Here is a 14,360-nt window from a genome sequence, read left to right as displayed (position 1 = left end):
ACTAAAGTTCTTGGGTGCGCCACACCAACAGCCCCTTCGTGGAATGGAGGGCCCCAAAGAAGTCTTCTTGGCTGCCCTGTTTAACACACGCATCACTGGCGCACACCACAGGATTCTCCCTCTCTCCACCCCCACCCCCCTAAATGTGTGCTCTTGCGTCACGCTCAGCATCCATCAGTCTAGGAGAAGGATTGGTTCTCTGTGGAACTGAAGTAGTATAATGTGTGTGTGTGGGGGGGGGATAGTGGAGTGTTTTAGCTTAGATTATCTGTGCTTCTCCCCACCCCCTGCCCCTATCTCTCCTTCATTTTATTCTTTCCCAAAGAAACTGCCCAAGTGGATGGTCCTTGGAAGCGCCGCCACCTCCTCCTTTCAGTGATTCTGGGCAGAGCTTGCCTCACGGCTTTTTGGCAAGAACAGGCTGGGCAAAGGGAGACTAAAAATAGTCCAATCAATAATTGCAGCATGAGGTCTGTGCCTCTGATTCTTTCTCTTTCCTTTTGAAAAAGACAAAATCTATGTTTGGCAACGGCAAACAAGGCGATTGCTGGTAATACACTCCTCACCTGATAGCTCAGCTGCTGGCTCCTCCTCCTCGCTCGCACACATCAATTGCTCAGCCCCTTCGTTTACCCTTGGTATTATTTTGGGCAGATCAGATGAGGAAGCCCGTAACTCCCCAGAAAGCAAATGCGGCTCCCTACTAGAATGTAGAGTGGGCTTCTTATTGACTATATTGACAGCACTTTACGTAATTACATTGGTATAATTCCCCCCCACCCCCCAAAAAAGGTTGTACTCTTAAAAATGCTTCTTGTGAAAATGTCTTGATGCTTTATGGAAGTCTGGCGGGAAGAGAGAGAAGAGCCAAGGGAAATCCAGAGGGGATTTTGACGCCTCTTTGCCACCTGTTCAAATATTGAAAGTGTTGTAATCCATTGCATTATAGGAGGTGAGCGTTTATCCTTCCAATGTTGTAATTTCACTCCTTTAGCTATCAAAAGACGCAGAGAACACATTTACGCTGACCATTCATTAATTTCCAGGAAACAGATAGCTAATTTAAAAGAGCATGTTCCAGTACAAAATTTATCAGTATAATAATCTCCAAAGAAAGAAAAAACTACTGGACATTGCCGAAAGATACGTTTAAAAGAAGCATTAGCTGCTTTGCATCGCCAGCAAGTAGACATAATCCTTATTAAAGAAATGTTGCAGCAGTGAATAGATAAGAAACAAAAGTTTTGCTGAATAAGATGCCGTGTAAGATCCATAGATGCAACAGGTGTGCACAGCAAAGCGGCGATCCATTGATTAGGCAAAATGGGACAATCCAGTTCCCAATATTGTACCTATTCACCAATAAAAGGTATTTATAGACATAGCCTCAGTATAGATCAGCCTCAGTAAGTGCTTCCAATGACAAATGTGACTGCAGTTGCAAGAATTGCCATATAGCCATAGCTGACAAATTGTATTTGGCACGCAGGATAGAAAACAATTATCAGCACCCATCAGTTTATCCAAAGTAAAAACCTCAAAAACATTTTCTTATCATTTTTTAAATCTGGATTGCCCCATAAAATCAATTTAGCGTGAGAAAATGGCTCAAAGTGTAGTTAACGTGACAATACGTGTCACACATCTGTAAATGTAGAAACGGTGGGAGGAATCCTATCCATTCTTGTATGCCTAGAACCTAATGTCGTCCACTTAGAGAAAGGAGCCAGACAAGGGCTTACCAAAACGGAAGATCCGATATAAACAGGAAAGACCAGAATTCAGCACAAATCAACAGAGCAGCCCAGTGATAGAGAGCAAGATCCAGAAACCCAAATCCACCTTCATTGATTGGAAGTTGCATCCTTTTCAAAGATAATCATAGTGGGGGGATGTTGCGGCATTTATGATACAGCCTTGATTTTCTAAAAATATTTGCCAGGCTCCAATATTTCACTGCCTGTGCTATACAAGTGAGAATAAAAAATAAAAAATTGTAAATTTATATCTGCAGGGAAGTTGTATGTCATATTACAGTCAAATGTTATAGCTGAAATAAAAATTATGTGCTTTTGCTGTGCACCAAAGTCTTACTCAGACATAAGAACAGGACAAGAACCATGCTGGATCAGACCAAGGGTCCATCTAGTCCAGCTTAAGTAGGGTGGTTCACAAAGTCTAAATCACGGGAGAGCAGCTGCCGGCCCAGTGTAGGAGTTCTGGGTTAGCTGGATGATTCAAAGCTAAATGAGTCAGGCAAACTCCATCCCTGGCCAGGGGTGGGGGTCAGTCAGGGCCTCCTGCCTTGGGGTAGAATGTAGTGATCTTACTTGTTTATTGCTTTTCTATGCCACCTTCCTGTAACTGACTAAGTTTACAAGAAATAGTAAAAGAATAATAAACAAATACAAGTATAATGAAACATTAAGAACAACCTTAAAAACCACAGCAATTTTAAAAGCCAAATTGGAAAGATATGTCTTGACACCCCACTCCCCTTTCCTTATTATTTCAGAAATAGTGAGGACAGCACAAGAGGTCATAGTGTGGGCGCAGAAGGCCTGAGCTCAGTTTCAGATTGGAATAAGAAGAACCGACAAGTAAGTGTCGGAAAAGGCAGGCTGGCAGCTGTCTCCGTCTTTCCCAAACCGTGGAACTTCACCTCTGAGTCCACTGGCATAGGAGTGGTCTATTGTGGTATGCGATGCTTTACCATCTGCTCCTCCTGACAAGAACTGGGTGAGGCATCTGTTAACATTCCCATTTAGCGGAATGGGATCTGAGGGAGAGGAGAGGAGTTCATAGCTGTGGTGGGACCTGTGAGGTGTACCTCTGGATGTGGCCTGTGCAACACCACGGAGGCAGATGTCTTAGGAGTTTCGAGGGAGGTGGCGAATGGTTTCAAATGCTGCCAAGCACCTATAAGGCAGCAGTGGGTGGGTATGATCTTCAAGCGGAAAAGTGCACATCAAATAACTATACAGAAAACCTTCAGAAACTGGGCCCACCGAAATGCATCTGCACCAACATCCAGAAAGCTGTCATACTCAGAACATGCTCAATTGTCAGGAAATTCCTGAACCAGTAAAAGACTGCATGACCTTGCAAAGCCCATCATGTCCATCGAGAAAAACCTCCACAAGCCAGAGAAGAGAGAGAATAATTTTATTTCTATACTGCCCCACAGCTGAAGCTCTGTGGGAGGTTTACAACAATCGGGTTACACATCCATCCATCCATCCATCCTCACTGGATAGCAGCTGCAGAGTATAGCTTGAGAAGAGGCGGCCAAGTCCTCGTGGGCAAAGCCATTGCATGGAGACGGCTCTGCTTTCTCCAGACATGGGGCGCCCCAGGGAAACCCACTGCTCCTTGTCTCTGACATCAGTGCCTCCTGAGAAGCCTGCTTGGACTGTGCACCCTGCCTCTTTTTCCCCCCCTGCGCAAAGGGGTTGTTTGCCTGCCGCATCCTGTACACTTTTGAAAGACCGTCAACTCCTGCAGGGAACAGATGTGCCAAGAGGATGGCAGCGGCGGCGGCTGTTTGAAATTTCTTGAAATTTCTGTGAGGGAAGAGGGAAGGCAGGCAGGCAGGTGGCTCTTCATTGTGGAGTTGCTCTGCAGCTGTTGCTTCTCTTTGTCAACTGATCCACGGAGGAGATTGCTGAAGGCACCGAGGGCACCTCCCTTCCCCCTCACAGCTGGTCCAAAGGGTTTTCACCCACCCCTGCCACCAGGGCTGTGTGGCAGGAAATATCCTGGGGCAGCCATGGATCCCGGGGCCCTTCCCCCTTGAGAATTCAGGGCTCCAGGGACCAATTCTTTCTCTGCTCCTCTTATCTCATTACTACTGATTTAACATGACTTCCTCTTCTACTTCCTTGCTTCATCATCTTCATGACCTTTTCCATTTCCCTGGATCAGGAAAACGTGGCGTCAAGTGTTCAGCCCTCTCCCTCTTCATCCTCAGTTCTCTGCACATGGCTCAAAGCTCCTCATCTGTGGCCTTTTGTAGCTGGCAAAGGGGACAAGCCTGAATTGGAGCCCAATCGAAAGCTGGCAGGATCTTCTTCTTTTGCCACAAAATCGAAGCAAAGGCAAGTGAGAGAAGTGTTTTTTGGTATTCCTTTGGGGAGGTGCTACTGGTTCCACAAAGAAATGATCCATTCAAGATTGTTTACGTATTCTTGCTGGGCCAGCTGTTGATGAGATGGAATCCACTGAGTATGGATCATGTCCAGGCACTGAGTGAATGTCATGTGAAGAATAACCCTGCCAACCCACACCAGAGCCTGCTATAGGAGGACGCACCATGTGTGAGGGAGGGAGAGTCCCCTTGCTCCTTTCCCCCACCAGGATTATTATGGTTCCTTGTTCTGAGAAATAGCACACAGCGCATAGTTAATGGGGTTCACTACCACAGGATGTAGTGATGGCCACCAATTTGGATGGCTTTAAAAGGGGGTTGGATAAACTCCTGGAGGAGGCTATCAATGGCTACTGTTGTTTTATACTTGAATTGTCTTAATTTTGTAAACCGCCCAGAGAGCTTCGGCTATTGGGCGGTATAGAAATGCAATAATAAATAAATAAATAAATACTAGTCCTGATGGCTATGTGCTACCTCCAGTATCCGAGGCAGTAAGCTTCTGTGCACCAGTTGCTGGGGCGCATGGGTGGGAGGGTGCTGTTGCACCATGTCCTGCTTTGTTGGTCCCTGGTGGGCCACTGTGTGTCCAGAGTGCTGGACTAGATGGACCCTCAGTCTGATCCAGCATGGCGTTTCTTATTTCTGGTTTCTCTCCTACACCGTGGAGCACGGATGTTGTTCAGCACAACAAGTACACGATCAAATTGACACACCAATTTTGTATACCTGCTGGAAATGTAGCAATTCCAATTCTCCCACAAGTCAGGGACAAAACATAGCTAGTCATGATAGAATGACTTGCCTCCTGCTTTTAGTTCATGGCTGGTGTGGGGGTGGGATTGGGCGGGGGGAATCCTAGCTTCCTAGAAAACCAGGATTTATTTTTTACTTGTACCCTGCTGTTCCTTTGAACAGCTTGGTGCGGCTTCCTCGTCGTTTCCAGGCATCTGCCAGGGTGAGCGTTGCTTAGCCCCCAGTCGATTGGCATCCTGTGTCTTCATAGAATCATAGAATAGCAGAGTTGGAAGGGGCCTACAAGGCCATCGAGTCCAACCCCCTGCTCAATGCAGGAATCCACCCTAAAGCATCCCCGACAGAGGGTTGTCCAGCTGCCTCTTAAAGGCCTCTAGTGTGGGAGAGCCCACAACCTCCCTAGGTCACTGCTTCCATTGTCGTACTGCTCTAACAGTCAGGAAGTTTTTCCTGATGTCCAGCTGGAATCTGGCTTCCTTTAACTTGAGCCTATTATTCTGTGTCCTGCACTCTGGGAGGATCGAGAAGAGATCCTGGCCCTCCTCTGTGACAACCTTTTAAGTATTTGAAGAGTGCTCTCATGTCTCCCCTCAATCTTCTCTTCTCCAGGCTAAACATGCCCGATTCTCTCATGCTGGTGCCTGGGAATGCTACACAGCCCCAAAGCTCTGACACTGAAAAATCTGATGCTGAGACTGGCACCAAGAAATCCCAAATATTTTTCCAGCCCCGGAGATGAGGTTCCAGAGTGCTGCACCACAACCCTAAATTAGCCGCTTTGCGTGCCGGAGCCAAGCCACGGGAGTGTGTCTGCCTGGCTCCTCAGGTAGTTTGTGCAGAGTCATGGGGGGCAGCGGCTCATTAAATGAACCTCTGGTACAACATGTTTCAGCTCCTGTTTTGGGAGGAGCTGGCTTTTGGCCGCTTGGGATTTCTCTGTGAAGGAAATTGCCTCTCCACCCAACCCCCTTCATTCAGCCCAACTTGGCGTGGGAGCGCTCTGCTCTTGTTCTGTGTTACTTGGGACAATTTGTTCCTGCTTGCTGCTGGTTGTGGCTTCCAGCTATGATTTTTTGTTAAGCTGCCTGAGGCAGGGGGTGCTGCTGCAGACCCCCGTCCTTTCGCTGCAATAGTGAAGTTGAAATTGGCTGACACACTCACCCCCCCCCCCTTGGCTTTTCATTAACTGGATCTGGCTGGGACCTGATGGCTGTCTCTCACTAGGCTGCTTGGAGCTGGCTTCCTGATACAGGTTTTGTTCCTAGAAGACAATGTCTGTTGGAAGCCCCATTCCCCCACCCCACCCCTTCTTCTTAGTGACTGAGTTGTGTGCTCTGTAGCCTAAGAAGAAACTAATAGGCAGGTTAAGATCTTAAATGCCTGTTCTATACGAACAAAATGTATGTCCTGCCATTAGAAGCCAAGCACAAGGTTTTAGTGGTTTTGTTCTGTGCACACATTAACTTCACGTGGTTTGCAGTTTATCAGGTGGAAAATCTGTAGAATTCATGGCCGTAGGTTATTGTAATAGCCAGTGCTGGCAGCATGATTTTTAAAAGAAGAAATAAAAATACAAATAGTCTGTGGGGTTACCTTATTGGCCATCATAGGTAGGAGCAACACCTGTTTGTTCAGAACCAGGTTGCCTCTGCTTACCTGGGGCTGGCTGTTGCCCATCATGCTCTGCATGTGAGCATCCCTGAGGCAGAGTCCTGGAGTCCCTTTGAGGCAGCTCTTCTCTTAAAAATCACCCCACCCACACCCCCAAGGTGGTTAGACAGAAGGTTCAGGTATGCCAAGGCAGGGGTTGCGTTGAACCTCGCGTCGTGCTTGGCAGAATGCGCCTTTTCCTCTCCTTTGGCACTGGTGAGAGCCGGCCTGCATGTCCTTTCCTGTCACTGGCAGGGGGAATGACTTGGCACTTGATGTGAGGGGGGGCGTGGAGAGAGGAGTGGAAATTGTGGTGTATGCTAATGGCTTTGAAGAGAGGAGCGCCTGTCTGTGCTCTTGAGTTGGTGACTGCAGTCCTGTGAATTACCTCAAGTCAGCAGTAGCACTGTGTGTCCAGATGAAGGGGTCGGCTTCTGTGGGCCGCAGAGGGCAACAACCCCTGGGGATGCCCCTTCCCGTATGCTGTCTTTCACTCGGGTGGCTTCTGCCCCCAAATTCTGCCTTCTGCTCCCCCTTCAGCCTGCCTGCCTGCTCTTCAGATTTTACACTATAACCTTCAGGGATTCTGTCTTACATTTCTCATACCCTGCTTTTCAGCCAAAATCATCTCCCATTAGTGGCTTACAGTGGAAATCCCGATAGTGGTTATATTATAATTAAGGCTCTGTTGGTGTGTAAGCCAGGCTCTTGGTTTTATTCAGTTGATGATATGGGTCCAGGTTCCAGAGGGAGGGGGCAGAAGGTTCCTCAGCTCCTTTTTCCTCAGAATTGAGCTGAGAGAGAGAAAGAGAGACCGAAGACCAACTCTCTTGAAAATCCAACTTCTGTTTCCTCCTGAATGTTGGCGGTGAGGGAAGGGTGCATTTGCCCTCAGGGGGCCAAGATACTCTTTCTGCCAAGTGACCCCTGGCTGGGGAGGTCTGGGAGTTATAGTCTGACACATCTGCAGAGTGCCAGGTGTGGGCAGGCCACTTGTATGTAACATCTAGCACTGCCAACAGATGCTGTGACTAAAACGCCATCTCCTGGGAAGGGGTGGGCGGAGTGTTCCAGCCCTTAAGCCTGTTGAATCTTACAGGATTCGTGGGCATATTTGTTCTTTCCACCCTGCCCTTCCTCCGTCTACTCTAGCATTGCTGCCGTAGTACTGTGAGTGGCGTGATGGTTTTGTTGAGGCCTCGGTGTACAACGAGTTCGGGAGTTGCCTGGCTAATGATCTAGGCCCCTGGGGCTTACGCGTGTTGCCACGAAGAGGGGATCCTGAGCACATGCCCTCAGTGACCGCTTTCCCCCCAGCAAGTAGGGCTACTTCCTTTTCAGTCACCATTTGACAGTGGTCCTTAAGGGAAGGGCTGTAGCTCAGGGAGAGGTGGCACGTGCTTTGCGTGCAGAAGACCCCAACTCCCGACAGCTCCAGGCACAAGGCTGGGGGGGAACCCCTGCAGGGGTGTTGTGAGGCACCTAAAAGGCCTCTGGGAAATAGATCTAGGACCCTGGGAAACCCGCTCCCTTGCCTGAAATCCTGGAGAACTGCTGCCAGGCAGTTCATGGCTGAGGCGTCCAGGCCCTGGGCCTGACTTGGTGGAAGCCACTACGCTCTACGTCCGTGGTTTGGTGGGTGCCTACCCCGGGTGGCAGAGGTGCTCCCTGGTGGACTGCTCTGGTCTGGGGCACATGCTAGGGCTCCGGGTGCTGGTCCAGCGCAGCCTGTCAGGCGGAGCCCTCCCTGGGGCTCCCCTTCAGCAGTGGGGTAAGGGGGGGCACAGCCAGGAGGGATGCCTCGACCCCCACACCCTGTTCCAGGCGGAATGGTTGGCCTGGAGCAGGGCCCTCCAGCTGTTTGGGGCCTACTACAACGCCCATCAGCATCGCCAGGGCTGAGGGAGGTGGGAGTTGCAGGCCCAAACATCCCGAGTTGCCCAGCCCTGAGCCAGAGGTTCGTGAATTGGGATTCCCTTCGCGCGGCGGGCCTGCCACTGGAGAGCCGGGGGGGGGGGGAGAGTCTCCCACCCCCACCGCGCTTCTGCCTGGCTCTCCGGGCCATCTGTATGCAAAGCGGTGGTGATTCGGGGCGAGCGGGGGGGGGGGAGGTGAGCGGGGATGGCGAGGCGCTCTGGTGACCCCTCCAGGCAGGAAAATCCTCCCTTTTCGGGCGTGGGCGCTGCGGAAACTCCGCCCTCCGCCGCCGGGTCTGTGACGGACGGCCTCGCCCGGCGGCCGCCGCCGCCCGCCTTTGTGCCGCCGCCACCGCCCGAGCCAGGCAGGCATCTGCTCGGGGGAGCCCTGCCCGCCCGCCTGCCTGCCTGCCTGCTTCCCTCCTCCTGGAGTGGGGCGGAGGCGGAGGCGGAGGGCTGGGCGGGCGCGAGCGCGCGAGCGAGCGCCCGCGGCCTTTTGTCATTCGGAGCACACACGCAGACGCGTCCCCGCCCGCTCGCTCGCTCCCTCCCTCGCTCGCTCGCTCGCTCCGGCGTTGCGCCTGGTCGAGGCGGCGCAATCCAGCCCGCCGGGGAGGCTCGCCCGGCCGGCCGGCCGCCGCTCTTGGTGTCCTTCTGCAGCCGGCGCTCGGCGCTGGCCGCGGCGCGCAGCCATGGGCATCTCGGCGCCGCAGTAGCCCGAGCAACAGCAGGCAGGGGAGGGCCGGAGGAGAGACCCGCCGCCTCCCACCATGGAGGTGGGCAAGATGGTAAGGGCAGGGCCCAGCCCCGGGGAAGGGAGGGGGCCTGGCGGCAGATGGCCACGGGGGCTCGCCCCTCGGGTGCAGGTGGCTGCTGCTCCGGGGATGCTCGCCGGCCGGCCGGCAGAGGAGGAGGGGCTGCGCTCGCCCGGAGGAGGGGGCAGGGAGGGCGAGCGGCGGCGGCTCGGGACGGAGCAGCAAAAGGGGCGGCTCCTGAAGGGGAGGGGACCCCCCCTCCCACCACCCTCGTCCGCTCCGATGGGGTTGGGTGGGGAAGCAGCGCCTGGTCCGCCTGCACTCGGCTCCAGGAACGGGCCGCGGGGGCTGGTCTCTCTGCCGCCTCCTTCCCAGAGCCTGGGGCATCTGCTTCTCGAAGCGGGCCAGGAGCGCTCCTCCTCCTCCTCCTCCTCCTCTTCCTCCTCCATTTCCCGGAGCAAGTTCGAGAGAGCCTCGGGACGTGCCTGCTGTTTTTCCCTTCTTGGAGCCACCTCCTTGTGGCGTTTGCCTGGCGCGCCTCTGAACCGCTCCCAGCGCGGAGCCACAACCGGCTTTGTTACTGCGGCGGCAGTGGGCTTGGGGATCGCGATCGCCGGCATCGCGGCTGGCACGCCCAGCGCCCCTCCATAGGCGCGGATCGGGGCTGAAGTGGGCAGAGGGGGCGGCACTGGGAAAGGGAAGGTCTGCTGCTTGGACGGCTCCTTGCCAGGGGGTCTCTTGGTCTAGCCGCCTTTTCCAACCAGGGACTCCCCCCTCCCCCTGGGCGTTGTGATGGGAGACGCAGCCCAACAGGTCCGCTGGGGAAGGTGGCTTGACTGCCTCCCCATCCCATGGGGGATGGCGAGGCAGAATAGGGCTGGCTTTGGGCCGCATCCTGCTAAGATCCAGGGCTCCCTCTCTGAAGCGGCAGGAGACTCCAGGTGCTGCTGCTGCTGCTTTGTGCAAGAATTGGGACCCTTCCTCTCCACACATTTATGGGGACAGGAATGTGCTCCCCCCCCCCCCCCGCCTGCACCCACAGCTCAAACCAGGCAGCATGTGGGCAACGGGCTGTTTTCCCGGACAGCAAAAAAGGGGACTGGCTTTATGGGGTTGGGGAGGGGGGCAGTTCCTGGCCCATCTCTGAATTCATGGGTTTTCACAGCTACGGATTGGCTGTTAGTGACATCATGGTGTGTAGGTAATTAAGCCCAAATCCCTAATTAATGCTTTACGTCTGCCCAGAGTTGCTTGGCTGTTGCCAGTGGGGCAGCTTCCGTGGGCCAGAGGCAGGCAGGCAGGCAGGCCTCATGCAAGCAGGCTCAGCAGCAAGGGAACGGGCTCACATCCTCCTTGGGGCTGCGGGGGGGGGGGGAGGGCAGGAGGTGGACCGGAGCTGCTGATGCATCTCTGGGTGGTTACAGCAGAAGGAAGCCTGGGGTAACCAGGAGTGGATTTTGAAAGGAAGAAAACTTGGAGTAACGAGGAGTGGACTTTGGTGTGTGGAAGGATCCGAACTCTTTCATTCTAAGGGCGCGTCTTTTGCACCTGGCTCCTGTTGGTGGATCTTGGGGTTCGAGTAAAAAGCAAAGGCGATTCCACAAGCCTGATCTCTTCCCACCCGATTTAACCCTTAACCCCAGCAACAAAAAGTGGCTTGCATAAGAAGGTATTGCAATGCTTCAGGAAGTACTGCAAAAGGGAAGTGAGTTGGGGGGGGGGGCAATTGCAGGAAGTTCACTTTCTAAACTACGGACTGCACCAAGTCCATAGCATGCTAGTAAGTGTGTGGGCCACCATCAGACCACCACACATGGGTAGGGTCAAACCTACCCCAATGCCAAAACCTCATTGGCTGAATGGCACCAGTATGCTGGCTGGTGATAATGGAAGTTGTAGTCCGACAGGTGGAGAAGGCTGGGTTGCCGGAACGGCCCCGTAGGGCAGGCGCTTGGAGTGCCTGGGGGTGAGGCTCTGAAGGTGTGACTGCTCTTCCTGCTGCATCTTAGCAAGTGCTCTCAAGGCCCCAAGATTGTGCACGTCGTCATTTCAGGGCTGAGGCTGCTGCACCGGAGCTCCAAGCACTGGTGATCTCCACAGATCCAAGGACACTGATTTGGGCAAAGCATTCCCCCTGAGCCTGGCCAGTGGGGGCGGCGGGGAGGCATTGAGGCCCAGCTCCTGGCAGGCCACACCCACTTCCCAGGATCATGAAGTGTTTGTGTGCATACTTGGGAGGCATGTCATGCCTGCTAAATAAAACTTCATCGCTTGATCCTGCATTCCAGGAGGAAAAGCCGTATCCCTCTCTCTGCTTGAGGAGGCTTTCGTGGTTCTCAGGATAGGAACTTCAAGCGGCAGCAGCGAGGGAAGTCCTGTCTCCTTTGGCTGCCCATCTGTTCCTGAGGAGGTTGACTCTAGTTAGCTACTCCAGCAGCCCCAGGCAGAAGCGGAGGCTGAGCAGCCGATTCAGGTAGAAGCTACCACATGGGGCGGAAATTTCCCCCTCCAGTTTGACTCTAGTTGTTGAGTGATCTGCCTAAAATGAGAGGAACGGGAAGGTGGAAGTTTTCATATATTCAGCTTATTGAGGGATCCCGACAGTTAACACAAGCTTGCAGACAACCTTTTTTTCTCTTTGCTTGGGACAAGTAAAAATTTGCCTCTAAGGAACCTGGGCAGGAAAGAGAGGTCTCCTTCCTGTTCTGTGCCCAAGGAACCCCTTCAGAATGATCTTTAGGGGGAGTTTTCACTTGGGGAGGGGGATCCCTATTCCTTTCTTGAGCTCACTGTATGCTTTAGAGCAGGGGTGGGCAGAAGGTAGATTGGAATCTACCGGTACGGTAGATCAGCAAGGATTTCTGGCTCCCAACGGCTTACCAAGAGCAGCCACAAAATGGCCCTCTCTACCCTTAAACAATACTGCTGAAATGAAAAGGGTCTTGGGCTAACCAGGAGTGGATTTCGCACGGAAGGACTTGTGAGCTCCATTCAGTGCTGGAACTCAAACCAAATTCCTGGCCTCAGAATGCTTTGATTCTAAGGGGATGCCTTCAGCACCAGGCTCCCGGTTGGTGGATCTCGCGGTACTAGTTAATAAAAACAAGAACACAATAGATCCGGCTGGGGATGATGTTTGAGGGGCAAAGACCCCCTCAGGCCCCTCCTCCCCACACGGGGCCTTGACCACCCACTGCCCAGCCTGGCTGGGGAAGGCTGGGAGCTTTAGTGCAGCACATCTGGAGGGCAGCAGGTTGGGCTCAGCTGCCCTCTGGCCCCAAGGCTCCCTCCTTTTTCTCGTGGGACTGACGCCGGCCGTCTTATCGGTTGTTGTCGTCTAATAGTGCTTGAAGTGATGTTAGTCACGCATCTTCATCTTAGTTAAAATCCACCTTGAAAGGGTTCCTGTCCTGAGCAGGCGGGATATAAGTAACTGTCATAAGTAAAGGGATACAGAAGGCCTCCATGCCAATGCCTTCCTTGGTCTCTGAGCCTCCAGCAGACCGGATGTAGCTCTACGTTTCAAAAATGTTTTCTCTGCAAAACTGGCCCAGGGTTGTAGAGGGAGGGAGGGAGGGAGATGACCTAAAATAGTCCTTGTTGGTTTTGGTTGACAAGTACAATTGGGACTGTTGAGACTTGGTGAGATAATGCAGGTGTTTTATCTTTCTGGATCTTGAATGTTTATCTTGAAGCCTAGCGGCTGTGTGCTGCTCTTTCCTCCCCTGCAGCTCTTTAAAGGACGCTGCACTGTTCTTTGGGGGCAGAAGTCCCACTGAGTGGGGCATTAGTCATTAGGGGCTCTCTAGGCTGCCTCCAGCCTGGCCGAGGGGCACCCCAGGGCCCCGTGTCCCGGAGGTGCTCCGAGGGCTGCCATGCAGTCGCTTCTTTTCCCTTTTCAGCGCCGTCCAGAATGGGGAACTGATGTGCAGGCAGCTCCCTGGAAAGGAAGTTTGCGGTGGTGTTGCTGCAAGAGTAGGGCCCCCGCCCAGTGCTGACTGACCCCCTGTCATCGCCACTCCCCCCCCCCCAGCTAGCCGGCAGTGCCTGCTGGGACCCGTGGCCCTTCCCTGCAGAAGCTGACCGTGGCCCAGGCCTTGCGTCCTGCCCTCCAGGCCAGCATGGAAGAGGGAAGCCCAGAGGAGGAGGCTGGGCTGCATCTGGCAGAGCCCAGAGGCGGAGTGGGGGCCGGGTTTGGGGGGGGGATTTGCTGTGTATACAGAGGGCTCAGTATTTACCAGTCTTTCTGTCTGGCAGCAGATGGGTGTTTGTTCTATTACTCAAGTCCAGTTTTGTTGCCACTTAAATGATATGCATTCCTAGGAATGAAAGGTTGTTGATTCTTAAGCCTATTTTTATATTTAGCCTTTAAAAAAAAAGTTCCTTGAGAAAAGTGTGTCTCCTCTGGAAGTCGTTTGATGCTACAGAGGAGTTTGCTTTTTCTGTCTGCAACAGTCAGATTTGGAAAGACAATAAATACTCCCCAGATAATTAAAATGTTTTCCTTCTGGACACCTGCTGGCCCGGCCTTCCGTTTCTTTCCGTTGTCAGCTGTGGCCAGGATGAAAAGTGATGGGCCGGGAATACTCAGGCTGGATGCTCAGACGCGTTCCGTCTGAAAAGGCACCTGGGCTCCTCCAGACCCAGTGTGGGCAGGCTTCAGGTGTCCACTTAAGATACACTTACCAGGGCCAGGTGCAAAAGACAAAGCCCTGCACTTCGGATGAAAGAGCAGGGCACCTCTGAGGACATCTCCAGCCTTGGGCTCTGTTTGGAGCAGAAGAACGGAACTGCGCTCCCAGTCCTTCCACGCAAAAGTCCACTCCTGGCTCCCTTAATTTCCGATCAGTCTTATTTCAGGTGGGAAAGCCATATTGTTGCTGCTACCCCTAAATATTTGGGAGACAGAAACCCTTTCCACTCAGCTGCGAATCCCCCAGAGATCTACCAGAAGAATGCCTGGCGGGGCGTTAGGAGGCTCTTCATTGGCAGAATAGATTGAAAAATGTGTGGTTGGCTTCTTGATTTGATTTGATTTATTACATTTATATACCTCCCCATAGCCGAAGCTCTCTGGGCGGTTTACAAAAGTTGGCGGGGGTCCTAAAAGCACAGCACCAGTCACAGTCCCCCATT

General features: G+C 52.9%; 1 protein-coding gene across 1 annotated transcript in view; it reads left to right on the top strand.

The window, feature by feature from the left end:
* The first annotated feature begins 9,108 nt into the window (after positions 1–9,108).
* The window catches only part of HIP1 (huntingtin interacting protein 1), a 33,678-nt gene continuing 28,426 nt past the window's right edge, over positions 9,109–14,360 (top strand). Inside the window, exon 1 of the mRNA XM_063146518.1 lies at positions 9,109–9,257. Within this exon, the coding sequence (XP_063002588.1) occupies positions 9,240–9,257 (18 nt within the window). The 5' untranslated portion in view covers positions 9,109–9,239. The remainder of the gene's footprint in view (positions 9,258–14,360) is intronic.

Source organism: Elgaria multicarinata, chromosome 22 (assembly GCF_023053635.1).
Source record: "Elgaria multicarinata webbii isolate HBS135686 ecotype San Diego chromosome 22, rElgMul1.1.pri, whole genome shotgun sequence".
Classification (NCBI taxonomy): domain Eukaryota; kingdom Metazoa; phylum Chordata; class Lepidosauria; order Squamata; family Anguidae; genus Elgaria; species Elgaria multicarinata.
Note: the sequence above shows the minus strand (reverse complement) of the source record. Positions and strands in the feature narration are given on the sequence as shown.